The sequence below is a fragment of the Saccoglossus kowalevskii genome, chromosome 8 (assembly GCF_978046115.1).
Source record: "Saccoglossus kowalevskii chromosome 8, keSacKowa6.1, whole genome shotgun sequence".
Taxonomy (NCBI): domain Eukaryota; kingdom Metazoa; phylum Hemichordata; class Enteropneusta; family Harrimaniidae; genus Saccoglossus; species Saccoglossus kowalevskii.
The window spans coordinates 36,826,343-36,853,100 of record NC_140648.1 but is presented as its reverse complement, the minus strand read 5'-3'; the positions used below and the strand labels follow the sequence as shown (position 1 = coordinate 36,853,100).

The 26,758-nt window shown below is 35.7% G+C and overlaps 1 protein-coding gene across 3 annotated transcripts in view; it reads right to left on the bottom strand.

Moving 5' to 3' along the window:
* Positions 1 to 928: 928 nt before the first annotated feature.
* LOC100368514 (CCR4-NOT transcription complex subunit 3-like) overlaps positions 929 to 26,758 on the bottom strand; it is a 42,204-nt gene continuing 16,374 nt past the window's right edge. For 2 of the 3 annotated variants that reach the window (XM_085502577.1, XM_085502576.1), the window contains exons 11-17: positions 25,699 to 25,962; positions 25,045 to 25,346; positions 24,324 to 24,456; positions 13,414 to 13,606; positions 13,135 to 13,267; positions 2,399 to 2,524; positions 929 to 1,671 (exon numbers count right to left, since the gene is read on the bottom strand). In XM_085502577.1, the coding sequence (XP_085358703.1) occupies positions 1,576 to 1,671; positions 2,399 to 2,524; positions 13,135 to 13,267; positions 13,414 to 13,606; positions 24,324 to 24,456; positions 25,045 to 25,346; positions 25,699 to 25,962 (1,247 nt within the window). In that variant the 3' untranslated portion in view covers positions 929 to 1,575. Of the gene's footprint in view, positions 1,672 to 2,398; positions 2,525 to 13,125; positions 13,268 to 13,413; positions 13,607 to 24,323; positions 24,457 to 25,044; positions 25,347 to 25,698; positions 25,963 to 26,758 lie in introns of all 3 variants that reach the window. The other variant, XM_085502575.1, reaches the window with a different exon arrangement.

Here is a 26,758-nt window from a genome sequence, read left to right as displayed (position 1 = left end):
CATGCACGCACACACACCCCCACCCACTCACTCCCTCTCACGGCCTTCAGTTGTATCAAGCTTGTTAGGGGGGGTTGTATTAGAGATCTAGAATTGTGTACAAAATGACAATTTTCATCAGTCAATCAAAATAACAGTCAGTTGGCCATCTTGGATGAGTTGTGGTGAAAATCAAATTGCATCTTTGCAACACACAGACTCTGCGCCAAATAGGAATATCCTTGGTGATCTTAGTCTACACCTCACTTCAACCATGAATAACACACTATCGTCAATCTTTTATGACTTCCAACTCCAACAATCAATACAAGATATTTTTGCATAGGTCAGAGCTAATCAATATAATTGAGGAAGTTGGCTACCATTTATACAAATGGTTGAAATTCCTTGATGTTCACACTGTGGTTTATTAGTTTATGTTGTTGTTCACAAGTTCCAGAAATATACAGTTGGCAAACTCATTTTTTGGACAAAACATAGGTCAAATAACCATTAAAATTTTTTAGCCATTACAATGTTCTCCCAAAGTTATAAATTTTGTTTGGTTACATAGGCTGTAGTTATCAAGAAGGGTTGACATTCTCATAATTACTACAGGTATTCATAATTGGTTTGCCTTTATTATTTAGGTTGAATACCTGTGATCAACCTTAATCCAATGATTGATAAGATACAGGTGAAGTTCAATTCCTAGGATCATATTAACTTGGTAATTTTTTGAGTTGTTCACTTTTTTTCGCTGAATATCATACTTTTATACTCTCAACTTTAAAATGAATATTCAACACTGTAACTACATTGTGAATTACGAGAAAATTTGCTCTGTTTTTATGAACGCCAACTACCATAAGCTCAAGACTGAGATGCGTTTAGATTATTACAGTAAAAGTTGTTAAAAAGATTGAATAGAGAGACGACACAGGTGGTATATTATTTCAGAATGCTAGATTCCAGCATGTTTTAATGTCTCTGAAAGCAGTGACACAGCCTCTGGTCTACGGCCTTCATTATTTACAGTTCTCACCATAGAGAAGAGGAGCATCACCACAATCTGCACACATACTCACTATATCCAGTACAACTGTGCTGTACAAAAATAAGGCCAGGCATTAAAGTCAGTGCAGTATGTATACCAGTAAAAGATCTCTCACAGTTGTCTGGACCATTTTTGTTTACATTTTTTCAACGTTTTTATGAAAAATGAGGAAAAACTGAAAAACAAAATAAGAATCAAAAAATTGTGTTTCATACATAATTCTGTTATCATAATCTTGGCAACTGTCCTAAGGCATGGCTATAACAACTAAAAACATATTCTGACCTCAGGTTTTTTTCCACATCTTTACATTTCTTGGAATCTAGAAAGTCTTGTAAAATAGGTTTGGTGATAAAATACACCATGACAACATCTCTTTATAATCACAAGTTTTACAAAGGGAAGAATTTTGGGAAAGAAATAAAATAAAACAATGTTCATTGGTTGAAAGCTGCTCCTAAGAGTAACAACTCTCAACTGCATGATGAGAGTTCTCCCAGAGGATGATGGGTAAAAACAGGAAATTGTATTTGTAACAGCTATAGATCTCGGTCTTCAAGATATCGATATTCAAATGTAAAACCTTCTTTCTTTCTTTGTCCCCATTTTTCATAATCAAAATAGATATACGTTCCCTGGGAAAAAAAATAGAAAGACAACATTGAGACTAGGCAAGTGACTAATTGCAGAAGAGAATAAATGCGTTATATTTCTCAGTAGTTTGAGTACTGCTAAGCATGTACAGAGACAGGTCATGTCAAATGATGTGTAGAAAAGTTTGCTGCCATCACATAGCCAGAGAGTTTATTTTGCAAGCTTCATCAATGATACACTTCAATATTACAGTGGCTTATAATGTCTGCTGACATCTCAGTGTACTAGCCCTTTACTGTCAATGCAAACAAGTCATGATTTAACACACTTCCTGCACATATTTATTAAAAAGGAATGTATGTGCCCACATGTCCTATGGTATGTGTATGCAAATGAAATTGCTGGACTTCAACTTCACAGAACTACCTTCCCCTTTTTCAAAGCAAAATATAATTGTCAATTGACATCAACAAAACTCCCTGGAAAACAAGGCAATTGTGCTTGATGCCTCTGTAAAATTTTGAATTGGTTGAGGCATTTAGCAAATACTGGGTAAGTAAATAAATTGGTGCATTGTCCAAACAATAATGTGCAGCATTATATATTTTATACAGGGAAAACTTGAACACAATTGTGATGCAGGTTTACATGTACTACTTGCAACAGAAGTAGAAAAGTGTGAATATTAATGTTACTAAGCATTTACTTTGTAACACCTTTGTATGAAACTAGTATTAAAGGAAAGACAGAACTAGAATGGCTTCTCACCTGTTCGTACTCGTCTGTTATTGTTTTAGGTTCTTCGTGCCGTTGAAACCACATCATGTACTTTGTATGGAATCTCCATGATTGCTTCTTCAATGCTTTGGCTGCTAAATACTGTGCTTTGGTTCCCTATGAATAAATAGAAAAACATACTCAACAGTGCACATGCAGCAGAAGAGAAAAATATACTTGTTTTGCGTTAGCTGTTCAGTTTAGGGATGAATACCACTCCAGGCATTATTCAAATTTCAATACCTTATTTGCTTTAATAGAAGAGTAAGTAAACTAACAGTTACATATTATTGCTCTAACCCAATGACATTTAAGCATTGTCCAAGACTACTGGACAACCTTTTCTAACCCAATGACATTTAAGCATTGTCCAAGACTACTTGACAACCTGTTCTAACCCAATGCCATTTAAGTATTGTCCAAGACTACTTGACAACCTGTTCTAATCCAATGCCATTTAAGCATTGTCCGAGACTACTTGACAACCTGTTCTAATCCAATGCCATTTAAGCATTGTCGAGACCACTAGACAACCCTTTCTAACCCAATGACATTTAAGCATTGTCCAAGACTACTGGACAACCTGTTCTAATCCAATGCCATTTAAGCATTGTCCGAGACTACTTGACAACCTGTTCTAATCCAATGCTATTTAAGCATTGTCCGAGACTACTTGACAACCTGTTCTAACCCAATGCCATTTGAGCATTGTCCAACACTACTAGACAACCTGTTCTAACCCAATGCCATTTAAGCATTGTCCGAGACTACTTGACAACCCTTTCTAACCCAATGTCATTTGAGCATTGTCTGAGACTACTAGACAACCCGTTCTAACCCAATGCCATTTAAACATTGTCCGAGACTACTGTACTGGACAACCCTTTCTAACCCAATGACATTTAAGCATTGTCCAAGACTACTTGACAACCTGTTCTAACCCAATGCCATTTAAGTATTGTCCAAGACTACTTGACAACCCTTTCTAACCCAATGACATTTAAGCAGAGTCCAAGACTACTGGACAACCAGTTCTAATCCAATGCCCTTTAAGCATTGTCTGAGACTACTTGACAACCTGTTCTAATCCAATGCTATTTAAGCATTGTCCGAGACTACTTGACAACCCGTTCTAACCCAATGCCATATAAACATTGTCCGAGACTACTTGACAACCCGTTCTAACCCAATGTCATTTGAGCATTGTCTGAGACTACTAAACAACCCGTTCTAACCCAATGCCATTTAAGCATTGTCCAAGACTACTTGACAACCTGTTCTAACCCAATGCCATTTAAACATTGTCCGAGACTACTTGACAACCCGTTCTAACCCAATGCCATTTAAACATTGTCCAAGACTACTTGACAACCTGTTCTAATCCAATGCCATTTAAGCATTGTCCAAGACTACTGGACAACCTGTTCTAACCCAATGCCATTTAAGCATTGTCCAAGACTACTTGACAACCTGTTCTAATCCAATGCCATTTAAGCATTGTCCAAGACTACTGGACAACCTGTTCTAACCCAATGCCATTTAAGTATTGTCCAAGACTACTTGACAACCTGTTCTAACCCAATGCCATTTAAGTATTGTCCAAGACTACTTGACAACCCGTTCTAACCCAATGCCATTTAAGCATTGTCCAAGACTACTTGACAACCTGTTCTAATCCAATGCCATTTAAGCATTGTCCAAGACTACTTGACAACCTGTTCTAACCCAATGCCATTTAAACATTGTGCAAGACTACTTGACAACCTGTTCTAACCCAATGCCATTTAAGTATTGTCCAAGACTACTTGACAACCTGTTCTAACCCAATGCCATTTAAGCATTGTCCAAGACTACTTGACAACCTGTTCTAACCCAATGCCATTTAAGTATTGTCCAAGACTACTGGACAACCTGTTCTAACCCAATGCCATTTAAGCATTGTTCAAGACTACTTGACAACCTGTTCTAACCCAATGCCATTTAAACATTGTCCAAGACTACTTGACAACCTGTTCTAACCCAATGCCATTTAAACATTGTCCAAGACTACTGGACAACCTGTTCTAATCCAATGCCATTTAAGCATTGTTCAAGACTACTTGACAACCTGTTCTAACCCAATGCCATTTAAACATTGTCCAAGACTACTTGACAACCTGTTCTAACCCAATGCCATTTAAGCATTGTCCAAGACTACTTGACAACCTGTTCTAACCCAATGCCATTTAAGTATTGTCCAAGACTACTTGACAACCTGTTCTAACCCAATGCCATTTAAGTATTGTCCAAGACTACTTGACAACCTGTTCTAATCCAATGCCATTTAAGTATTGTCCAAGACTACTTGACAACCTGTTCTAATCCAATGCCATTTAAGTATTGTCCAAGACTACTTGACAACCTGTTCTAACCCAATGCCATTTAAGTATTGTCCAAGACTACTTGACAACCTGTTCTAATCCAATGCCATTTAAGTATTGTCCAAGACTACTTGACAACCTGTTCTAACCCAATGCCATTTAAGTATTGTCCAAGACTACTTGACAACCCGTTCTAACCCAATGCCATTTAAACATTGTCCAAGACTACTTGACAACCCGTTCTAACCCAATGCCATTTAAGCATTGTCTAAGACTACTGGACAACCTGTTCTAATCCAATGCCATTTAAGCATTGTCCAAGACTACTGGACAACCTGTTCTAACCCAATGCCATTTAAGCATTGTCCAAGACTACTTGACAACCTGTTCTAACCCAATGCCATTTAAGCATTGTCCAAGACTACTTGACAACCTGTTCTAACCCAATGCCATTTAAGTATTGTCCAAGACTACTTGACAACCTGTTCTAATCCAATGCCATTTAAGTATTGTCCAAGACTACTTGACAACCTGTTCTAATCCAATGCCATTTAAGTATTGTCCAAGACTACTTGACAACCTGTTCTAATCCAATGCCATTTAAGTATTGTCCAAGACTACTTGACAACCTGTTCTAATCCAATGCCATTTAAGTATTGTCCAAGACTACTTGACAACCTGTTCTAATCCAATGCCATTTAAGCATTGTCCAGGACTACTGGACAACCCTTTCTAACCCAATGTCATTTAAGCATTGTCCAACACTACTTGACAACCTGTTCTAATCCAATGCCATTTAAGTATTGTCCAAGACTACTTGACAACCTGTTCTAATCCAATGCCATTTAAGTATTGTCCAAGACTACTTGACAACCTGTTCTAATCCAATGCCATTTAAGTATTGTCCAAGACTACTTGACAACCTGTTCTAATCCAATGCCATTTAAGTATTGTCCAAGACTACTTGACAACCTGTTCTAATCCAATGCCATTTAAGCATTGTCCAGGACTACTGGACAACCCTTTCTAACCCAATGTCATTTAAGCATTGTCCAACACTACTTGACAACCCTTTCTAACCCAATGCCATTTAAGTATTGTCCGAGACTACTGGACAACCCTTTGTAACCAAATGCCATTTAAGTATTGTCCGAGACTACTGGACAACCCTTTCTAACCAAATGCCATTTAAGCATTGTCTGAGACTACTGTACAACCTGTTCTAACCCAGTGCCATTTAAGCATTGTCCAAGACTACTTGACAACCTGTTCCAACCCAATGCCATTTAAGCATTGTCCAGGACTACTGGACAACCCTTTCTAACCCAATGTCATTTAAGCATTGTCCAACACTACTTGACAACCCTTTCTAACCCAATGCCATTTAAGTATTGTCCGAGACTACTGGACAACCCTTTGTAACCAAATGCCATTTAAGTATTGTCCGAGACTACTGGACAACCCTTTCTAACCAAATGCCATTTAAGCATTGTCTGAGACTACTGTACAACCTGTTCTAACCCAGTGCCATTTAAGCATTGTCTGAGACTACTTGACAACCTGTTCCAACCCAATGCCATTTAAGCATTGTCCAGGACTACTTGACAACCCTTTCTAACCCAATGCCATTTAAGTATTGTCCGAGACTACTGGACAACCCTTTGTAACCAAATGCCATTTAAGTATTGTCCGAGACTACTGGACAACCCTTTCTAACCAAATGCCATTTAAGCATTGTCTGAGACTACTGTACAACCTGTTCTAATCCAATGCCATTTAAGCATTGTCCAAGACTACTGGACAACCTGTTCTAACCCAATGCCATTTAAGCATTGTCCAAGACTACTTGACAACCTGTTCTAATCCAATGCCATTTAAGCATTGTCCAAGACTACTGGACAACCTGTTCTAACCCAATGCCATTTAAGTATTGTCCAAGACTACTTGACAATCTGTTCTAACCCAATGCCATTTAAGCATTGTCCAAGACTACTTGACAACCTGTTCTAATCCAATGTCATTTAAGCATTGTCCAAGACTACTTGACAACCTGTTCTAACCCAATGCCATTTAAGCATTGTCCAAGACTACTTGACAACCTGTTCTAATCCAATGCCATTTAAGCATTGTCCAAGACTACTTGACAACCTGTTCTAACCCAATGCCATTTAAGTATTGTCCAAGACTACTTGACAACCTGTTCTAATCCAATGCCATTTAAGTATTGTCCAAGACTACTTGACAACCTGTTCTAATCCAATGCCATTTAAGTATTGTCCAAGACTACTTGACAACCTGTTCTAATCCAATGCCATTTAAGTATTGTCCAAGACTACTTGACAACCTGTTCTAATCCAATGCCATTTAAGTATTGTCCAAGACTACTTGACAACCTGTTCTAATCCAATGCCATTTAAGTATTGTCCAAAACTACTTGACAACCTGTTCTAATCCAATGCCATTTAAGTATTGTCCAAGACTACTTGACAACCTGTTCTAACCCAATGCCATTTAAGTATTGTCCAAGACTACTTGACAACCTGTTCCAACCCAATGCCATTTAAACATTGTCCAAGACTACTTGACAACCTGTTCTAATCCAATGCCATTTAAGCATTGTCCAAGACTACTTGACAACCTGTTCCAACCCAATGCCATTTAAGCATTGTCCAAGACTACTTGACAACCTGTTCTAATCCAATGCCATTTAAGCATTGTCCAAGACTACTTGACAACCTGTTCCAACCCAATGCCATTTAAGTATTGTTCGAGACTACTGTACAACCTATTCCATCCCCAATGCCATTTAAGCATTGTCCAAGACTACTTGACAACCTGTTCTAATCCAATGCCATTTAAGTATTGTTCGAGACTACTGTACAACCTATTCCATCCCCAATGCCATTTAAGCATTGTCCAAGACTACTTGACAACCTGTTCCAACCCAATGCCATTTAAGCATTGTTCGAGACTACTGTACAACCTATTCCATCCCCATGGCCATGGCCATTTAAGCATTGTCCAAGACTACTTGACAACCTGTTCCAACCCAATGCCATTTTACATCCTCTAATTCGCATGGTTTCACTGAAGACAACCATTTATGGTCATCCTAACAAATCTGTATGTGATTGTTTTAGAAAAAAAAATATATTTGACCTAAGCTTAACTGAATGATTTGATTGGGCACGCCAATGAGCTGGATCTATCAATCAGCATTCCTGTAACAACAACTGACATAAATTTTAAATAAGTTATATATTATGTCATTGACCATGTAAATGAATCATAGCATGTGTTGTGTTTGATTTCAATAACAGTAAATACAGGTTTATAGTGGGAATTCTACCTAGGTACAATGGTGAGGCGACAGCTGATTTAATGAACCTTGGGTGGCAAAAGTGGTTGTCCAAGACTACTTGACAACAAATCAATAAGCAGTAGTACATTTAATAACATGTGTATATTCACTATCTGCGCATGTAATTGACACAATAAAAAATATTAAAAGCAAATGTGGTTATGTAATCTAACGGCATATTATCAACATTATAGCATCACATCAACTGTAAAGAAAATATTATTTACTATAATAAAAACAAATACAGACAAAACCAAGCAAATCAAACATACTGCATTCCGATCAAGAAATGGTCAGTCAGCTTCAACCCACTCAAACTCACACAGGTTGGTCTTTCAATCCAATATATACATATTTTATAAGTTTCACACCACAATTAGAATTTTTATTAAGGCACAGGGCCAAGCCGACAGTTAACATGTAACATTTTTAGCTTGTAAAATTAGCGTGTCCATATCACTACTGTGATCCTTTGCTACTAAAGCCAAGCATTAGTGTAATGTTTTTAATTTAAATTTTGTTCTATACTTTTATTTGCCAGCATAATTGAAACCAAATGCACACAATCATATTAAAATCACTGAGTATTTGCTGTTATAAAGAGGAAATATCAAAAATGTAACATTTCAACTATTTGTGACATTATTTAAAAAAATTCTTTAACTCTTTCTTGACAGCTAAATAAGAATACTGCCAATAATATTCTTCATATCTTGCCATCCCTGTCATGACTATTGTATTTTGGCTATAATGGATTGAAATAGGTTGAAAAAATGCACCAAAAGGTCTCCCTGGAAGATATTTTCACTCACCCAAGAATATAACCCTTTCTCCAAATAATCACCCAGGACAGGATAAATACAGTAATACACAAGAACAATCAAGCCTTAGATTTAAGGTTTAAATTTGTTGTTGAATTGGCAGCATTTTTTGGACTTTTGGGGAAAAATGTTTAACATACCGTACTTCCCCAGTATAAGGCCAGGGGCCTGAACATGTAAAATCGGGAAAATCAGGGGGTAGGCTTATACTCGAGGACCACCTCAGAAAAGATATTTTTTTTGATGAGTTGAAAATTGTAACCATCTTCCCAACCTCAAAAAATTATCCAATTTATATTTTTCGTTCACAGCAACATGCGAAACATGCAAAACAAGTCGTCATTGATTTCAACGACACTCTTTACAATGAAGAAACAAACATGTTCATAAAAATACACACATTTTATTTCAATACAGTTTTTACATACAGTCTGAATTTACGGTTCAAAAATTGGGAGGGTCTGTGGGAAAACGGTTGAAGGCAAGATCTTTATCATCATCTTCGTTGTGGAATGTTTTCGATCGTACACAAACTTTCGATACAAAGCTATTTCCGTCACGGTGTATTTTATCATGATTTCACCTGAACAACTTCTTTTGACCTAACATGTCACATCTTTCCTTAATCAATGAAAATACTGTGTCGTACAAACAAAGTTTTCTGATTATTGACAAAGTAAGATGTTAAAATGCAATCTGTTAACACTGATTTCAACAAAAAAATAGTATTTTTTCCCTATAAGCTATTGATTCACAATTTTCAAAAGGTAAACTGAGGGTGGGGGGTCGACGCCCAGTAAAACCCTGGGCTTATACTCAGGGATACCCTCAACTCGTTAAATGTTTAAAAACAGAGGGTGGGCTTATACTCGGGAAAGTACGGTATATACAAGATTTAAAAATCTAAAAAAATCCCTTTTATTTCATTTTGTAAAATTGTAGGTGCTCGACATATTGTTTTACATGTAAAAAAACCCTGCTTTACAAGTTTTGACATTGTTGATTATGGGAGGTTTAATTGCAGTATGAAACCTATAAGCAGTCTCACAAGCAAAAAGCCTTACATACACAGCACATGACAAAGACTTCCTAATAGTTTATGTCAGATAAGAATCTACCATCCTGCCCAAATGTGCATAATATAACCTTTCAGATGCCAGTTAAGATGAACTTGATGACGTAAAAGGGTGTAATTAATATTGTAACAGAATGTTGCAACTACATTGCACCAGGAAAGCAAGTTGTTATCTACCACAAACGTGCAATGCTACTTGTACATAAAAACAAGCAGCCTATCGGCTGAGATAGCTCCGCTGTTAGAAATGCACATTTCAATTAAAGAACTGAAGACATCATCAGAAAATGAACAATATGTATAGTATCAAAGCAATCGGACTTGCAGTTTTTAACAAGAAGTCGAAAATATCACTTTCTACCAAAAGTGACTAAAATATTCACCAAAATTAGAGAATTGAAGATATCATCACGAAATGAACAAATCTGAGAAAGGTCTACATGTAGTATCTATATATGTAATATCAAAGCAATTGAACTTTTGGTTTTTAACAAGAAGTCGAAAATATCACTTTTTACCAAATATGACAAAAATATTCACCAAAATTATAGAATCCAAGATATCATCACGAAATGAACAAATCTGAGAAAGGTCTACATGTAGTATCTATATACGTAATATCAAAGCAATTGAACTATTGGTTTTTAACAAGAAGTCGAAAATATCACTTTTTACCAAAAATTACAAAAATATTCACCAAAATTAGAGAATTGAAGACATCATCACAAAATGAACAAATCTGAGAGAGGTCCACATGTAGTACCTATATATGTAATATCAAAGCAATCGGACTTGTGGTTTTTAACAAGAAGTCGAAAATATCACTTTTTACCAAATATGACAAAAATATTCACCAAAATTATAGAATCCAAGATATCATCACGAAATGAACAAATCTGAGAAAGGTCTACATGTAGTATCTATATACGTAATATCAAAGCAATTGAACTATTGGTTTTTAACAAGAAGTCGAAAATATCACTTTTTACCAAAAATTACAAAAATATTCACCAAAATTAGAGAATTGAAGACATCATCACAAAATGAACAAATCTGAGAGAGGTCCACATGTAGTACCTATATATGTAATATCAAAGCAATCGGACTTGTGGTTTTTAACAAGAAGTCAAAAATATCACTTTTTACCAAAAATGATAAAAATATTCACCAAAATTAGAGAATTAAAGATATCATTACAAAATGAACAATTCTGAGAGAGGTCCACATGTAGTACCTATATATGTAATATCAAAGCAATTGCACTTGCGGTTTTTAACAAGAAGTCGAAAATATCACTTTTTACCAAAAATGACAAAAATATTCACCAAAATTGGAGAATTAAAGATATCATTACAAAATGAACAAATCTGAGAGAGGTCCATATGTAGTACCTATATATGTAATATCAAAGCAATTGCACTTGCGGTTTTTAACAAGAAGTCGAAAATATCACTTTTTACCAAAAATGACAAAAATATTCACCAAAATTAGAGAATTAAAGATATCATTACAAAATGAACAAATCTGAGAGAGGTACACATGTAGTACCTATATATGTAATATCAAAGCAATTGCACTTGCAGTTTTTAACAAGAAGTCGAAAATATCACTTTTTACCAAAAATGACAAAAATATTCACCAATATTAGAGAATTGAAGATATCAACATGAAATGAACAAACCTAAGAGAGGTCTACCCAAGGTACATATACACCAAGTATCAAAGCATTCAGGCTTGTAGTTTTCAAGAAGAAGTCGAAAAAGTAAAACATTGACACGGACGACGACGGACAATCACTCATATGATAAGCTCCGCTCGACAAAGTCGACAGCGGAGCTAAAAACTACCAATTATTGATTACAGAAGATATCTTAATTTCAATTAATACAATAAATGCATAGCAAAATTATATCAGTTTGTAGTACAATACAGCAGATGTTGACCTGCATTCAAGATTACCACACCCTAACGTGACCTGCTAAAAAGCTGACTTATTTTACAAAGCTGGCATTGACAAACAATATTTCCTCTAATTCAAATAAACAAAATGTTGCATCGTATATCCCTGACTGTGTCAGTGCGCGATAAAAATGCACAATCAATAACCGCAAAGTGGAAACGGTTTAATAATAGGACACTCATTTAAGGCATTTTTAATACACGTAATCAAGACCACAAATAAAAGCAATGACTGGGTTATTTTTTAGCAATTGCGGTTACGATTATCTGATGCTGTTTTATTTATTTTCAATAAATTAACGTCACCAGTACGGCTTATTACACATTGTACGTTTAACATGCAGGCTTGCTTGAGCCAAATAGTGGAGTATTACCGAATCCAAGCAGCCGCATCGTCATACGCCATGGCCTCGGCCATGTGGTAAATTTGTCAGAATACATCATTTTTTAGAGTTCAAGAATACAATAATAGTTTATATGTTGTTTTTGTATGAAATAAAGTTAGGTTTATAAATCAGTGGTATAATTTAGTATTCGCCAAATCAATGTTTACCAATTAAAACATTGCCTGTTTAAAGCCTCCAGGAATAGCTAAAATGAATGGTAAAAAACAGCATCAGCAGATGAGAGATTAGAGCACCCTTCTCCAGGGGAATAATACATCTTATCATCACCATTGACCAGAATGTGGTTACTTTTCCAAACTGCCTAATCAAAAAGAACAGAAATCATTGCATTTTATGCAGAGCTTTGGTTAGACAGGCTTTTAGTTTAGATAGCGTACAAATTTAGAAAGGTTTCTTTTTAAACCAGAAAGGTTTGAAAATGTTCATTTCTTCATTTTACTTGTGTTTTTTTTTAAATAACTGGTGAGTAAAGTTAATCTTTGATGTGAAAGGCAGAACAAGTGATATTAAAGATCTAATTTTCTAGGCTGTAAGTCAGTCAGGCAAGTATGGAATGAAATTTGAGTCATTGGTGAGTAAAGTAGGAAATCCTCAACTAGCATCTGAAAGGGATTTCTCTAGGTATAGCACTGATGGCAAAATGATAGTAATGATTCCTAACTAACATAAGCTGACTACAAACCAACAAAACACACTTCAAATATTTGAGAGTTGTTTGTTTGGAATGACACTCACATGACTCACCTCAAGATAGTAAAAGATAAAGAAAAGTGTTTCAGTTGAGAGCCTCTGGAAGAACTCCACAGAGTCCATATGCGGTGGCATCACCTGGTGATGATAACTGGGCGTGGGACATGGATTCCGTGGCAAGTAATGCCTAATAAAACAAGAAAATACAAGTTTAAATATCAGCAGCATTTTCTTTGTCGATATGCAGCATTATAATGACATTATTTTAATCATTTATCATTATGCTATTTATTGTTTTGTGTCTAGGAATAATTCATGATAAGAGATTCATACCTGAGTCTTTCTGAATCTGACGGGTGTGGTAGATGATGTGATGCAGATTCCAGCATTGCTTGCTGATAACACTGTTCTTTTGACAGTGGTTGTGGTCCCAGTGGTGCTACCCCTAAGAGAGGTTGTAACGTTATTTCTGTATTTTGCGGATGCGTCACCTGTTGAAGTTCATTTTTTGCACTTTCAAAATAAGCTGTATGACAAAATGAGTAAATAAATCAATTATGTTATGATGTATGTTTTCAATATAAGATACTCACATCATGTACATGTATGTACAAAGTGTGTGAATGCAAATGATCCAGATGACATAAAGCTCTGCAAAATTTATTTATATCTTAACCTATTCACCATCAGTTCCCTCTTTATATACCCTATATATAAAATATGTTTTTGAATTGCAGTCCCTCACCACCTTGGCTATTTTCGCCAATTTTTCGTCACCCGAGCGATTCACGTCCCAAATTTTGGTTCTCGGGCGTCTCTTATAAATACCCCATCTAACCGCTGGACTGAATTAACTAAATTATGAACAATTCATAGAAGATTGGGCGAAAGTCGGTCGTTTTTGGCCTTAACGTTTTTTTGCTCAGAAACGCAAGGGCGATAAGACTCGATTTTTAAGAACGCAGGTCGCTTGGATCGGACGGTTTTTATTATTGTTTCGAGTCTGTTGTGTGTCTAGAAACATAACAACTTTGTGTTTTGGTGAATATAGAACATGCTCTGTTCCAATAAAGGATTTCGATATGCAAATTGAACAATTTTAATAGTTCCTTATTGTAACGTCTCCTATATAAATAGTTCTCTACTCCCCAGAATTTGACAATGGTAATGGCCCAGAATGAACTTTCTGTTCAGCGCGTCTTTGATTGTAGCAATGTTTACGACACTGTACGAAAATACGCACACTCGCACACAAAACAAAAACAATCGACAGAACAAAAACACTACACAGTCATGTAGCCATGCCAGTATGAAAAAGATACTGTGGAACTCATTACAAAAGTAAATACAAAATAAATGTCAGTGAATACAATATTTATTAATGTGCAGCCTCCATTGGCAAGTTCACAGCCTCTAATATTGCAAAACCGTTAGTTGTGAACTGAACTTTAAATCTCATCAGGAAGTTACACAGATAGAAAAAAAATGCAATATTAAGTCAAGGAAAAATAATGCTTTTTGTCAAGGCTATATCCTCATTTCTCTTATTTTGGGGGTATTTTTGTGAGTGCACATGTATGCATTAAAATTATCGTAATTTGAAATGTAATCATAGTACGAATGTAATAAAATTATTGAGTGATTTTGGATTTGTTTGAAAAGTAGCCGAAATGCTGTGACATGCCAGTTTATAAAACAAGCTGGTTGGCTCCCTAAGAAACAAGCAAAATCACGTTTTCGGCTGTTACCATGGTAGGACATGAACGTGAAGCTAACGTCTGGTTATAACTAAAACCGGGCTTTAGAAGTCACTTTATTTTATTGCTAGGACGTGTTCTGCTGTTAAATTTATTATTTCCAACCATTTTTTCGATAGTATTTTCCAGATTGAAGGCAGCATTTACAGTTCATTCATAGTTCAAAGTTGCCTTGGGATTACGTTGATACAGTGTAACAATGTTGGCGCCGGTGATCTCTTACCAGTGTGCAATGTAGCCAAAATAAAAAAAAAGCATGATCATATGAACCCTGCTATTACAAGACTGGCAGGAAGTAATAAATTTGGGGCGAAAGTGTTCAAAAATCTGTTTTTTGGCTGTTGCCATGGCAGTGGTGAGCGAGATTTTTTTTTCAATTAGTGACGGTACTACCTGCCTGTAAAGTATGAACAAAATCGACCAAGCGAAAAAAAACCACAGAGCAGTTAAAAGCTGCTGATGAAAAGCTACCCCAACTTTGAGTTAAGTTTCTCGTTAATGAAAATAGACATAAAAAAAACAGTAAATTTATGCCAACACTCCAGCTGAGTAGAATAAGCTACTTAAGGTAGAGATGCAGTTTATTTGTGAATTTCAATCAAAAATAGTGTTTTTCGTTATATAGATTTTTATCTAAAGAACATTCTGTGAAAATTTGACCAATGAATTCTTATTGGAACACCGTTAAAATTGCTGTTTATTTTCTGGTTAAAAATAAAAAACACTCACACGTGGCAATGTTTATGTCCAATTGCCTAATTTGCATGAGTAATCAAATAACAGGGCCTTTGATTGACAATATGCAAATCAAGATTGTACGGGTCATAGTTCATTCAATTCACGCACATGTGCAATTATTCTCAAATCAGTTATCGCTCGCTAGCAAATCAAACATATTTCCTCAGCGTTTTTTCCTAATTTTTATCATTACATTATGCGTGGTGTGAACAGAAAGAGAGGTAGAAAGAAGATTCAGATGATTTCTATGTCGAAAGAGGCAAAAGCTACACTGAAGGCATCAGCCCGCCGAACGAAAAACAAAATCGATGTGAGCGTCCAAACGTGACTTTCCCTGAAGGCGTGAATTCGAGTTTCTGATTGACTGAGAGATTTTATTTTAAATAATTGTTCTCAAAAAATAAACTGAGCATGTGAAGAATAATTTAACATTGTTTACAGTGATAACAGCTCATTGTCGAAACGAAGCTTACCCATTCACGCTAGTCACAATAAACATCATACTCTTGAATAGACGTCAATGACTACGGTAAAACTTAGACTCTATTTCAGGCATCAGAAATGATTGAAATGTCCGAAAATGACGCCAAAATACACCTTAAAAGTCCTATTTTATTTTTTTCTAAATCCCATCCCGAATTTACGGCAGAATCTGGTCCCTCAAATAAGGGACACGTGAGCTTTGATTCTAACCGGATATATTGCACTGGGTCGGGGAGATACAAACTTTCGTGTATCTTTTGTCCAATGGGTACCTGTACTTCGATCATTCGCAAGTTTTGCTAGGTGGTGCGTGACAACTTTGTTTGCAACCGGACGAACTCAATGAAGCAAACAAGTGACAATGCTAAAATAAATTGTAGAGGTACGCTAAAATTAATTGAAAACAAGCAAATAGTTTCAATGAAAAATAAATCACTGAGAGAGGTAACTTGATACATTAACAACACTTTTGACGCGCTGACCGCTTCTCCGCGTCTGATGTTTTGTTTTCCTTGTCATAATACTTACTGATTGATGATTTTGTTGTGATTTTTGAGTTTTTTTTTTGAAATTTTAAAACTTTTACGTTAGGAGCTGGAGCTCTCTTCTTGCAGGCGACCGTCGCCGGCAGTACAACAGCATGTTTTGTACGTACATCCGTGAGCTGATTGTCTGCGATTGTCTTAGAAAATCCCTGAATAAGGCGTTACCAAAATCGGAAAAAATAAAAAAATGCCTCCTTAAAAAACGAACAGAATTCAAATAGTGGGAAAAATGGGATTGGAAACGATGAACAAAGCTTCTGTGCCTCGCGTTTCGATTCTAGGATTACGCGATTATTCATTATTGTGCGTTCGCTTTGGAGTTGGTTCTAAATACTACATAAAAATCATCGAGGATAAATAATTTAATATCCCACTTTGTACTCTTCACGGTAAACCATAGGCTCTGAAATACTTGTAGATTTTTTATTGAAAATACATCGAAGAGAAGCCACGTTGTTTTGATCGTGATAAAAGGTCACCTTCCTAGGACCGCCCCCCTGTTTAATAATTCATGAGATGACGTCATGTTTACTGGGCATTGACACATGTTTTTACCGACCCCATCAAAACACTGGTATGAATGACGTGTTTCTGATTTATATATTCAAGAGCAGTTGTTCTGGTCCAACGATTTTACATAAAATGTCTATGTCTATACGTTAACTCTCAATTTCAATAGTCTAGAAAGTATGACAAAGTAAGATAAAGCAGTAATTCCCGGTTTAACGTGCAAATATGCAAATTAGCCTTTTTCTCGTCTTCTATTTTTGGTGAATTCTTGGGTTTTAAATTAAAATAGCTGATAGACGCTTTGGCCATTTGCCTCGAAATTTTCACACATTATTGACAAGGTGTTCCCCCTTCAAAATGCGTCCGGACAGTTTATTACGGCGAGTGGAACAAAAATAACAAGTCCGCAATTAACATGGATATATAAATTATGCAAAAATAGAAAAGAGTGAACTTTGAGGTCATGCTGTGCGACTTTGAAAGCCGTTAGAGAGATGAGTGGACGCATTTGAATTAGTAGTATACCAAGGTATCCAGTGATGTAATTTTACCCACAAATGGACTTGAAGTTTTTAAGCTAATTTTTTTTAAACCACTTTTGTCCAAAAAAGCATATTTTTGACCCAAAATCAAAAACGCATTCTGGATATTTAAAATAAAGACAAGGTTTACAAAGTTTGTATAATAAGCTTTCAGAAAATATATAACATGTTGGACATATAATACCATCTTCATTGGCTAATTAATCAATTAAAAAGCAAGCCAAATAAACTGCATCTCTACCTTAATCCAAGAATTGTAGAGTGAGACACATTTGGCGCGAAGGTATTAAAAAAAATCTGTTTTTTTGCTGTTGCTATGGAAACGCTTGAAGGTGTGAATTGCCTGCCAAGTTTGAACCAAATCGGCCCAACCAAAAAAATCACAGAAGAGTCAAATTTCTCGGTAATGAATAAAGACTACCTGCCTGTAAAGTATGAACAAAATCGACCAAGCCAAAAGAAAACACAGAGCAGTTAAAAGCTGCTGGTGAAAAGTTACCCCAACTTTGAGGTAAGTTTCTCGATAATGAAAATAGACATAAAAAAACAGTAAATTTATGCCAACACTCCAGCTGAGTAGAATAAGCTACTTAATCCCAGAATGGTAGAGTGAGACACATTTGGCGCGAACGTATTAAAAAAAATCTGCTCGTAAATATTACTGACCGCAAAAGACGCTCATCGCGAAGTGTCTTGTTTCATCACAAAATATATAAGTTTATAGTGAACTTTCCATAAGAAGATTGGGACAAAAATAGCCAAATTTGTTTTAGGAAAAATTGACTCAAATTTTGCCTGTTGGCTCCAAAATTATGGTTCATTTCTATTTCAGGGATCTCGTCACACTGGTCGGCCCAGACCGGCACTCAAAATTAGAGACCACCACGGAAATGCTTCCAACAAGGACTATTGTATGATTGTTATAATTATGTACCGACCAACACACATCCTGTCAGTCGTGGATTATAATTTGTAAACAATAGACCTAGTCGCACAATACGTAGCGGCTAGTCAATTTTGTGAAATTAGCACCTCTTTGTTTGTAAGTAAATACTTTCTGTGATAAACACAGTCTTTAGATTGAAAGCTAAAATTCTCTCAAAATCAATTTCACCCTGATATAACATGGCCATAGTGGAGTTTACGATCTGACAGTTTACGCTACTCAAGAAAAAAATCAACGTGTTTATTGCGTGATTTGGTAAAATACATTTGAACTGTTATCGCGTTTCATGTAAAAACTCTTCTTTCAAGACCTATTTTACCTTTTAAAAATTGCTAATCACCTCTTTCGATAACCATCGTGCAGTTTTCAACTGAAATCGATGTTAACATGTCGTGCTACGACATCGCTTTACTCTCGCAATGTAAAACTTCGGATTCTATCGGCATTACCATGTGGCATTCTAATTGAGCTAATTTTTTTTTGCCCACAACACATGCACAAAACAAACAATACACCGTACAACCTTTTGAATAGGCGTCAGAGAAGAGTGAAAGGCCTTGCTTTGGTTCTAAAATAGGCGTTACGAAATGTTAGTCAATCAAAAAAAACTGTTCACATGATAAAAAAAATACTCAGCATATTTAATGTAATATGCATTTATTTTTAAAATTTTCTCAGTAACGAAAAATATATTCTAAAAGAAGTTTCAAATAAACACGAAATGCACTGCTTAGTAGCAAATGATCACACTACGGTAGCACAATCCGGCCATGCTGCAGTTCACAAGTGAATAACTTACTTGTTTTCAAAGTGTTGAAATTGGTGATTATTATTCAGTAGTGATTATAGTAACGCACGAAAAATAAATCCGTTGAAATGTTATGAAAAGTAAAATTCAACTTAGTTTCACTGTAAGCGAATGGTTTCAGTCACATGTAAATGGCCGATACGATACGATATCCGCCATGTCTTTGAATGCACATGAGACGCGTTTATTAACCGGATAGGTCAAGTTGCTAATTAACCAATCAAAATGCTGTATGGTGCCCATGTGTCTGAATTACCATAGCTCATTTAATATGTTAATGACAGTTCAACGACCTCATGGTAAACGCAACGCTGAAGAGATTCACCAACAAGCCATGCATGGCACAGTCCCCGTTAGTTATCAAATTTAAGATATATAGTTTTGTTTATAGTAATATAGCTGGAATATAACCATGTCAGGAATATGATTTTTTAACATTAAAATGATTGACATTTGTATCTGATCGTCAAACAAGTACTTGTCCATATTGAGAGATATTGCTCTGGAACAGCATTCAAAATCAACCATTTTGAATACATATATAACATGATGTATAACGAATATATAAAATTTGAATCAGTCAAAGCATTTAAGAGACATGGTTCTAGAAGCCCAATCATTAAAACAAAATGCCGCCAGACAGCCATTTTGAATCCGATCTGAAAAATGAATGATGTGCATCAGGAACCTGTAATGTCTAATATATGTACCAAGTTTTGAACGAAATCCATCCATAAATGCCAGAAATGCTTGATATTTGATGATTTTTTAGCAAAAAAATGACCACCATTCGGCCATTTTGAATAGGATCGTCGAACCAATATATCCGTTTATCTATGACATGATGTATAATGAATATTTAAAATTTGAACATAATCAGTCAAAGCAAGTCAGAGATATGGCACGAGAAAGACATTCATTAAAACAAAATGACCGCCAGTCGGCCATTTTGAATCTTATCTGAAGAACAAAATAATTTGCATCAAGGGCCCATAATGTCTAATGTATATACCAAGTTTGAACAAAATCCATTTGTAAACAGCCGAGAAATGCTTGATTTTTAGGATTTTTTAGCACAAAAATGGCCGTCATTTGGCCATCTTGAATCAGATCGTAAAACAAAATGATGTGCATCAAGGTCCTATAATGTCCAACGTATATACAAGGTTTGAACAAAATCCATCTGTAAACGGCTGGGAAACGCTTGATTTTGATGATTTTTAGCACAAAAATGGCTGCCATTCGGCCATCTTGAATCAGATCGTTAAACAAATTGACGTGCATATGTATAATATCATGTATGATATATGTGTGAAGTTTGATCATGAATGGTCCAGGCATTTCTAAGATACAGGACGCACGCACGCACACACACACACACGGAGGTCAAAACATAAGTCCCCAATTTCGGACTGCGTCCGAACAAGGACTAATAATGTAGTGCGATCTTTTGGCTGTAATTTCCATGGAAAAACAGGATGATTATTTTTTTAAATCAAGAAATTATTTGTTTTGGAAAGATAAACTGAAGAATATTTTAACATTGTTTACAGTGATAACAGCTCATTTTCAAAACGAAGCTTACCCATTCACGTTAGTCACGATAAAAATCATACTCTTGAATAGGGATCCAGAATTATTTAAATGTTCGAAAAATGAAGCCAAAATATTTTAAAAACCAAACGGCTGTTTAACGGCCAAGGGTGAATTTACGACAGAATCCGGTAGATTGTATAGACAGGATTCCTCTGATTTTTTGCTTGGCATCATGACCGAGTAAGAGGAATTATTGGTATAATCGGTGTATAACATCACAAAGTAAGTTGTGTTATATTATTGATATAATCAGTGTATAACATCACGAAGTAAGTTATGTCACGTCATAAATTTGACAGTTCAGAAGTTTTATTTGTTCGTTCATTATTGTGAATATATACGTTTTAGAAGTTGATGATACGAATAATAAATTACAAAAATACTCCAAAATATTACGTGGTCAATTTTTTTAAGGAGAATTTATTTGGAGTAAATAAGATCGTGAAAATATTCCTGGCTGAAACGTTTCAAATGCGTTTTATTTAACTTTTTACAATAGACATTAATATTGCAACAATAATTTATTTGTTTCTGTTTTTTAGTCTGCAGCATTTGCATTTCGAATATATTTAATTGTGAAACATAATGTCTTAGGGGTGATCTCATATTCAAACACCTGGGTCAAACCTGGGTTAACCTGGGTTTACCCGGGATGCCCTATTCAGACCTACTAGACCTAAAATATGCAAATTAGTAGTAGGTTTGAACCTAACCTCTGGATTAACTGCCCATTAACGCCCCCACTGAAAACAAACAACAGAGAACAAGGAAGACAGACCTAGGGAAACCTAGGTTTTTCTTACAATACTGTTTCAGCCTGGTTTCAGTAGGAAAAAAAATAAGATGTATACTATGGAGCTCCATGTTCATACTGAGTGTTATATTTTAAAGTGTTAAGAATTACAGCAGCGATTTTTTTTTTCTTTGCAAGTCTTGTACATGTAAATGCTAATAAAAACAAACTTGCATTTGTTTCACAAATCTATTTACATCATGTCATTTATAAGTGTGATGAAAATTATATTCATTTGTTTCTGTGATTGGTAATAATAATCAGTTTCCCACAACTTACATTTTGCTACAAGTCAATACGATTGTTATTGTTATTCAATCTATCTGGAATTAATTACAGACGTGATGGTTTGTTATATTTTGTCATTAAATGTGAATCAAGTGATATCATAAACCCTCTCTATTGTGATATATATGGTAAATTAATGTTTGAAACGGAACAGGGAAAAGATGCACTAGAATTTTAATGAGCAGCTTCTTAGGATAAATTACTTACGTTATATATATATATTTGGCATAGACAGTAAAGTATGTTTATCCATGGAGCGAACTGGTACATTTTTTCCGCAAAAAGTACGGTCAGTTTTGTGTCCATGTCAGTTCATAAATTCATAGAACACATTTTTTGGTTAAGTTTGTAAAGTCTGTGAGACTGCGAGTTATCAAAATATGATGAAAGTATTAAATCGATAATGGCAACATTGTTTTCTACGAAGACATCTGAAAACCACAGTCCCTCTATCACTGTGCCAAAACTAAAGTCGGGGCTAATGCTACGACACCGTAACATTGTCAGCTGACGGCATTGCGGGGAAATTACGGGTATTTACCGCTGCCGATATCTTACTTTTCTGTGACAAAATGCACACATTTCGAACCCCCGTTTAATTAAAAATAAACGATTATTTTAGAAAATACATCGAAGCACAGTGCCTTGAGGGACTGTGGGCGAAGTAGGCAGCGAGATGTTATTTTAAACACCGCAGAAAATCATGCACTCAACGCAGCCATCTTGGTTACCTCAATCAGAATTCCCCCTTGTCACCCAGCATGCATCGATTGCGATATCGCAACGTGCACTGCGTCGCCTTAGGCGACGGTTTTAGGTACAAGGCACTCTATGAATAAGGTATTTTCAGAGGTCAGGGTTCGTTTTTTTATAAGTAGTCTCGTCTGCAGATGAATAGCCGTAAATAATCAGCGCGAGTCCATTTAATTTAATTTTCTGTTTTGATACTTCGTGTCACTGGAAATTGAATAAGAAAAACTGAAAATAACCGATGTGCAGCAAATCGAAATACGTACGCTGCATTTGTTTTTCCGGATTTTGCGATGTTGCACTCCTGAAAGAACTGTTTGAAAATTGAACGCGCAACAGTAGTAAAGGCTTGAACACAGTAGCGTAAGTCTCAAGTGCAATTTTGTATCAACAAATGTTCGTCTTTTGATACTTATTAGCTGTCAGAGACACATATCAATTGTCCAGTCCAATGAAAAGTCTGATTCACGTCCTCTGCTCAATTTGCGACTCGAGCATAACAGTTTATCTAAACAAAACAATTTATTCAGCACGCTGTTCACCGATATATAAAAGAGTGTTTTTTTAGGCAAGGCACATGGTAAAATGACTACTGTACACCAATAAATCGACACATTTTAGAGACAACTATCTAGTCTTCAAAAAGAAATGTAAACTCTGTCAATCCTAAAAATAAACAACAGCTTGAATGAGGTGTGAATGAGATCGGTTCGAACCGCAGTTTTATGCAAATTCGTGCGGTCGTCCTGAACCGCACTGCCTATTGTTTAAACTTCCAAACCGCAAAACTGGGTTTTGTTCGGGCGGTTTAGGGCGGTTTGGGTTTTCGTAGGTTTGACCCTCATGTTTGAATACGAGATCACCCCTTAATTCCAAAAATTTGCACTGCGATCGAACTCAATAATATTCATTGCTAATTAATTAATATTCATATAGCTCATTAATATTCATGACTGAGCGGCACTCACGTTGGGCTAGCGAGATCCCTGCCAGATATATTGAAAAATATAAGAAAAAGTTAAGACAAATTTTGGTGAGAAAGTCTGGTGGTGAAAAAGTTAAATTCATTCATATGTATACCCAATAACTGGTTGGAACTGTACTGAAGTGTGTGCACACTATCACTGTCACACTATAGGCAGGCAGGCAGGCATCCTTCTTTACATCTAGTTTTTTTTCCATGACCAATTTAGACATACAAAATTTGTTTTATCCCCAAGATTATTTTCTCTCAACAGAGTTCCCGATGGTTTCCCTTAGTGCAGTACAACAGACAGGTTTAAACAAGCTTAAGATGTTTTCAAATTGTATCACTTTTCAGGGCCTTAAGAACAAGGTGGTAATTATAAGTTGTATGTCCGTCTTACTTGCTGTTTACAAAACAAACAGCAGACGAGTGAATACAATGGAGAGATATAACAGTCACACTGTAGTGTGAGGGCGCTACAGTAGTGAATAAATCCAAAGATTGACATCAAACTACTCACATCGTGCATCTGCATTGAACTGTAACTGAATTGCATTTTCTGCTGATTGCTGTAGTTGATCTTCTAGTCCTGCACTAACAATAACTTTTTCTGCCATACTTTTAAGTGACGACAATCCATCATCTGAGTCAACCTAGAAAAAAGCATCAATAATTGAAAAATACAATTATATTTATATAAAAATGATTTGATGAATTTTAAACTATCAAAGATATTGTCAACACATCATGCTATGAATGATCTCCCCAGAAACTTATTTGCAGTTTGATTCTAACATTTTTTTTATAATTCGAGTTTTATGAGCAGAACATTTTGTGAAAGTCAATGCGACTCCTCGTCTGAAACCACCACACCCACCACCACAATATTTGTCTTTTTTCCACTCTTGTAAAACTAAAGCGGTTTATAATTTTAGTCATAAGTGACATATCATATGGCTACATTTTCCAAAGTTGCTTCATAGAGTATTTCTTTAGAGTGTCAGTTTGACTCCTTTTCAGTGATTGAAAACTATCATGTCAATATTAATACTACTGGTTACTAGTATGTGTATGGTGATAGTACTGCAACGAACATCAATGTGAACAATGACCATTTGACGATATTCATTTCTGAGAAAGGCATATATAAGGTATCTTTGAGGATCAATTCACTGAATTGAACATTTAATAAAGAAAATAGGGCACAGCTTCACAATATGATTGCCAGCCTGATAACTAACCTTGAGATGCATAACTGGTCCGTTCATAAGTGTTTCACCTCCTGTCGTTGTTTTATTCACCAATGAACCAGTATTGCTATGCCCAGATGTAATTTGTGATACTACCGAAGGTACATCAAGTGCTGTCACAATTGACGAACCTGAATGTGGTAACGAGGGCATACTCGAAACAATGGCAGTGGTACTTGTTGGCGTGGAAGGTATGGATAGGCTACTGTTATTGTTATTTGCACTGCTCGATGTATGTATGTCTACAGAGTTCAATGAGTTTTCTGAGGGAGCTGAGCTATAATTTACAACACCTGAAAAAATAAATGCATATACAGTCAGTCAAAGAAAGAATAAAATTAATTATAAGCAGCAATAATTATAATATCACAAAGAACAACAACATATTTTCAGCACCGAGTAACAGCTAGGAAATTTATTACATCAATTAAATAAATAAAACATGACAGCAAGAAAAAAGCAGACAGACAGACAGAGAGACAGACACACAGAGACGACAGGAAATATTAAAGTTAAACAAAGATTAAGTAAATTTGTAGAACAGTAGCAGTGAAAGGAAATAGACGAACAGCACAGCATCGCACAAGGGTCACTACGAAACAAATTGAAAGTTTAGTGGATAGGAAAATTGATTTAGTTTAACACCTTGAAGTGGTCCATTTTCAGTAGTTCTTTGTTGTTTACTATTCAAGGAAGGAGGCAGCTGTTGTTGCTGTTGTTGTTGTTGTTGCAGTGTGGGTACTGGAGGGGTAGTTGATGATGGTGGCGGTAGTTGTTGTTGTTGTTGTTGCTGCTGCTGCTGCTGCTGCTGCTGCTGCTGCTGTTGTTGAAGATGATGGACATGTGATACTGGTTGAGGAGATCTAGGCTGAGCAGGTGTAGTTGTGGTTGATGTTGTCGTACTTGAACCTAAATGTACACAAAGTACCTGGATTCAAAATTTCACCCCTTATCATTTGTAAAACAATATACATGTACCTGCTATGTCTAACTCTTTAATTACAATCCCCAACATAAACTTCTTGTTCATATATCAGAACACATTTTTCAACAGCCTAGCAGTTATCCCCCAAAATGGTTTTATCAAATTTGTTATAATTACTGAATAATGTCCTCATGAATGGAAGATCATTTCCACAAGAAGTCATGCAGTAAGTAAAAGACTTTGGTTTAGTTTTCACATGCAAATATTGTTCTTCTGCATGACAAGTGCTACCTAGTGAAATGGGAACAAATCTGTGGACAATCATGTGAAATTAGTGGCGTAGTAAATCGCATTTCTGAAGACAAATATTTCTCATTAGACTTCAAGCATTCAAATTCACTATTATACAATAAAGATGTACAATTCACCACAATTCATACAATGTAATTTATACACCTTGTCTTGTCTGCAAAGAAATTAAGTAAAACATGATTAACTTTGTCTTTCATTAAATAAAGTCTATCTCAAGATGCCAGAAAGCAATATGAATCCACACAAAAAAGAAATCATCACTACTCAGAAGTGTAATGAAAAAGTAACAATTGTGGGAAAACAGGAATCACAGAGAAAGGATAGATAGAATGCACAGGCTGTACAACACAAAATATAACAAGTCTGTGCATTTACATTGTTGCTATTAACTATGAAATATCTATAATCCAAAAATACTTCGATTTGAGTTTATACAAAGTATTCGCAAATATATGTATCTTTGAACAA